This window comes from Meleagris gallopavo, chromosome Z (genome assembly GCF_000146605.3).
Source record: "Meleagris gallopavo isolate NT-WF06-2002-E0010 breed Aviagen turkey brand Nicholas breeding stock chromosome Z, Turkey_5.1, whole genome shotgun sequence".
In the NCBI taxonomy this organism is placed as follows: domain Eukaryota; kingdom Metazoa; phylum Chordata; class Aves; order Galliformes; family Phasianidae; genus Meleagris; species Meleagris gallopavo.
Genome location: NC_015041.2, coordinates 55,183,578 through 55,187,206, shown reverse-complemented (window position 1 = coordinate 55,187,206; position 3,629 = coordinate 55,183,578). Strand labels below are relative to the sequence as shown.

Here is a 3,629-nt window from a genome sequence, read left to right as displayed (position 1 = left end):
AAGAGGCTGCAGAGCAGCCTTGCACAGCCACTGGGAAGGGTGCTGAGGAGGAGAAAACCCTGTGATCCCAGCACCTTAGTCTGCCCACATCAGGACAAGCGGAGAGAAAGAAGCTGACAAAGAAATGTGTGTGGGATGGTAGGGTTTATTGTGTTGGACACTTGGGACTAGAGCCAGCACATGGTACTGGCCCACGGCTGTTTCCATGCCGTCTATTTTCAGGCTAATTGTGCAGAGGAGCGGATGTTGGCTCCAATCTTAGACCCAGGAGTGACTTCATGCCTGGGATAACCCCCCTGTTGGAACTGCTTCCACGTCATCTGTTTCTGGGATGATTGCTGGGGGTGAGGGGGATCGGCAGATGTTGGATCGATGTTGGACCCAGGAGTGACAACATGCCTGGATAGACCGCACTGTTGGAACAGCTTCCATGATATAATTTTTGGGGCTGGCTGTTTGGGGAGGAGGGGAGGGGCGGGGATGTTGACATTGGTGTTGGATCCAGGAGTGACTTCTTGCCCGGGATAGCCCCCACTGTTGGAACACGCCATGTTTTTTGGGGCTTATGGGGGGGGATGTTGTCTTCGATGTTAGACCCGGGAGTCACTTCATAGCCACTGCTGTTGGGGCTTTCTCCTGCAGCCTCCTCTGAGCCGGCTGCGGACATTTGGGGCTCGTTGTGCCACTGAGGAACGGCCTTGCGAGCGGGCCTGCCCTGGCTGCCTGGGCCACTCCGCAGTGTGTGAACGCAGGGGAGCCCTCAAGGACCTCTGCGTTGCCGCTCTGGTGGTGCTGCGGGTTCTCCTCTGAGCAGCTGGAGATGGTGTTTGCCGGCTGCCTCGAGGTCTTCTGGTCCGGCTCTGGGATCCTGGGGCCCGACCTTGCAGCGGGGAGCGGCTTCGTGTGCTGCTTGTTCTCCGCTGCCTGGGACGCCTCCTGCGTGCAGCTGCTGTGGCTGCTCTGGAGGATCCCGATCTGCCCCGTCTGCTGGAGATGCGGGAGCAGTTTTCAATGGCTGGGGTGGGTGTATGGCTGCTCCCATGCTGTGCTTGGTGCTGCTCCACTGTACCCTGCTGGTCAGGAATATGGGAGCAGATTGTCCCCAGCTCACTGGTCTGGCAGCGGAGCTCCGGCAGCTGGGACCTGTATGAGGGCCCGGACGCTGCCTGGCTGTTGGGGCTGGAGCAGCTGTCCTCAGGCTCCTGGGGGCTGTGGGATGGCTCCAGGCTCTCCTGTCTGGCAGTGCTGAGTGCCGCGAGCTCCGAGATGGCGCTGGAGGCTGTAAGGGGAGGCGGAAGGTCAGCAGGAGGAACCTGTAGCCCCGGGTAGGGACAGGCTGCCATCCCTCGTGGAGCAGAGAGTCTGGCAAAGCTGCCCCGAGCACTTGCTGCCAGGCCTTGCCTGGCCCCAGCCCCGTGCCTCGCGACTCATTGCCTCTTACCGGTACCCAGGCCAGCACATCTGTCACAGTCCCACATGTTCATTCTGATGCTTGAGTGGGAGCACTGTCGGTGGGTGCTCTCCGCTCCACAGGAGCTGCACAGGATCAGCTGCCAGGGCCTGGGGAAGCAAGGGGGTTGTGGCTGTGAGGACCAAGTGAGCCAAGCCCGGGAGTCCCCAACACATCTCTGCTGCTCAGTCCTTGCTGCCCCAGCCTGTGCTGAGGCTCCGTGAGATCCCCCATGGAGCCGCAGAGAGCTGCTGCGGTAACTCACCCCTCTTCTTCTGCCAGCTCCCTGCCTCCGTGGTAAAAGCACACGACGGCATCGCAGCGCCGGTGCCTCTGTAGAAGTCCGTATGCACGGTTGTCCTCCCGTGCTGGTGTTCTACAAGAGAAGGGAGGGAAAGTGATGAGGCCCCAGCGTCCCCAGCATCAGATCCTGACAGAAGGACACCAACCAACCTGTCTGGGATTTGGATCCCAATGATGGACATCTCAATGTGGAACAGGGCGTTGTCTTGACAGACAGGGCAGCGGAAGCACGCCATGCCATCATTCAGTGCCTGTTGCTGCAGGAGAAGAACAAGCAGGGTGAGCGTGAGCAGTGCTTGGTGCTGCTTAGCACCAAGCGTGCCTGCAGGGTGAGGGGAGGACTCCTACCTGGATGCAGCCCCGGTGGAACCAGGCATGTTTGCAAACCGGGCACGCCAGGGTGTGGTAGGATGCGATGTTCCCCACGGCCCCCTGGCAGATGGCGCAGGTCGTGCCTTTTGCTGGAGCTGTCACTGCTGTCTGTCGAAGGCGGTGCTCAAAGCAGAAGGACCTGGGGGAAGATGGAAGGGATGGGGTGATGGGTGGAGGGCAGAGGACCACGCAGGAGCCCCAGGCCCTGTCTCTGGCTCTGGCAGGCTGCTGGGAGCTGTCGCTGCGGGATCCTCCCTGGCTTGGCTGCTGCTGACAGCCCTTACCTGTGCTCTCCAAAGAACTGGGTGATGCATTGCCCGTCCTTGGCACACGGCAGATGGAAGCTACGTGCACATCCGCTCTCAGCACAGGTGATGGCAGCGCCCCTCTCTCCACAGACACAGCATTGCTGGAAAGAGCAGGACAGCCCCATCAGCAGCAGGCTCAGGGCCTCCACAGCCAGCCCCACACCTCTGGGCAGGGCACAGGATGTGGGAATTGCTTGGTCTCTCTACACTCTACAAAGCCGCCTGGCGGACAGGGCGCATCTCCAATCGCAGGACTTTGTCCTGGAGGCGGTTGGAAAGGCTGCAATTGCTTTCTGTGTGTCCAGGCTAAGCTAGTGTGAGCCTCTCGGGACACAAGTCTGCCTGCTCCGTTCAGGTCCTCCTCACCTTCTGGTTTGCCCGCTTGACCGTATGTGCGAGGACTGAAAGGTCAAGGCCCACAGTTCCCTCCTCTGTCGGTCTTTCGTCAAAGGAGATGTTGGCAAAAATCTGTAGGAGAGAAAAGAGCAGGATCTCATGAGGACGGGAACGAGGAGAGCATCCCACCAGGAAACAGTGAGGATCGCTCAAGGAAACTCACCAAGCAGAACTCATGGACCCAAAACCAAATCTGGTCAAATATGCGCCCGAAGGTGTCCGGGTTGACATCTGCCCGGCCACACAGCACGCACACTGCAGAGGAGAGAGCAAAACGTGAGCAGCGGTGAGCAGCTGGCGGGGGGCCAGGTGTCCCTCCCTGAGGGCTGTCCCCAGGGTCCTGCTCTGTGCCTGCCGTGCTGGCTGGAGGCGGTGGAGGGGAAGGGGCCATGGCAGACCCAAGGCAGCCACAGCCCAAGCTGGGCCCCCTTGCCAAGGAAGCAGAGGGGCCCTGCCCCATGCCTGTCTGGGAGCTCCTGCCTGCCCCTTCCTCCCCTCTCAGCTCTCAGCTGCAGGCAGAGCCCCAGAGCTGGGAGCTGGGCTCAGGGCTCAGGGATGCTGTGCTCTCACCTGGCTCTTGCGAGTCGGAGAGCTTCCTCTTCCTAGCATACATCATTTGCGTCGACGGTGAGCACTGCGAGAGTCCCTCCTCTCTCCACGCCTCACCAGGCCGCACTGACGCTCCTCCTGAGCCCGGCAGCCCTTGCTCTGCTCCAAGCTTCACGTGTCACAATGGCCGCTCCATGACACCCACTGTGACATCACCGTCACCGCCTCATGGGCGTGGGCCCTTGGCTTCC

The 3,629-nt window shown here is 60.8% G+C and overlaps 1 protein-coding gene across 1 annotated transcript; it reads right to left on the bottom strand.

Annotated features, from left to right (window-relative positions):
* Nucleotides 1-125: 125 nt before the first annotated feature.
* Nucleotides 126-3,617, bottom strand: LOC104915271 (PHD finger protein 7-like). The gene is made up of 9 exons (XM_010726078.2): nt 3,400-3,617; nt 2,993-3,084; nt 2,800-2,901; nt 2,410-2,534; nt 2,102-2,264; nt 1,904-2,010; nt 1,716-1,826; nt 1,442-1,560; nt 126-1,279 (listed from the first exon to the last, which is right to left on the bottom strand). Exons 1-9 carry the CDS (start codon nt 3,443-3,445, stop codon nt 609-611), a joined length of 1,536 nt encoding a protein of 511 aa, XP_010724380.2. The 5' UTR covers nt 3,446-3,617; the 3' UTR covers nt 126-608.
* Nucleotides 3,618-3,629: the final 12 nt, after the last annotated feature.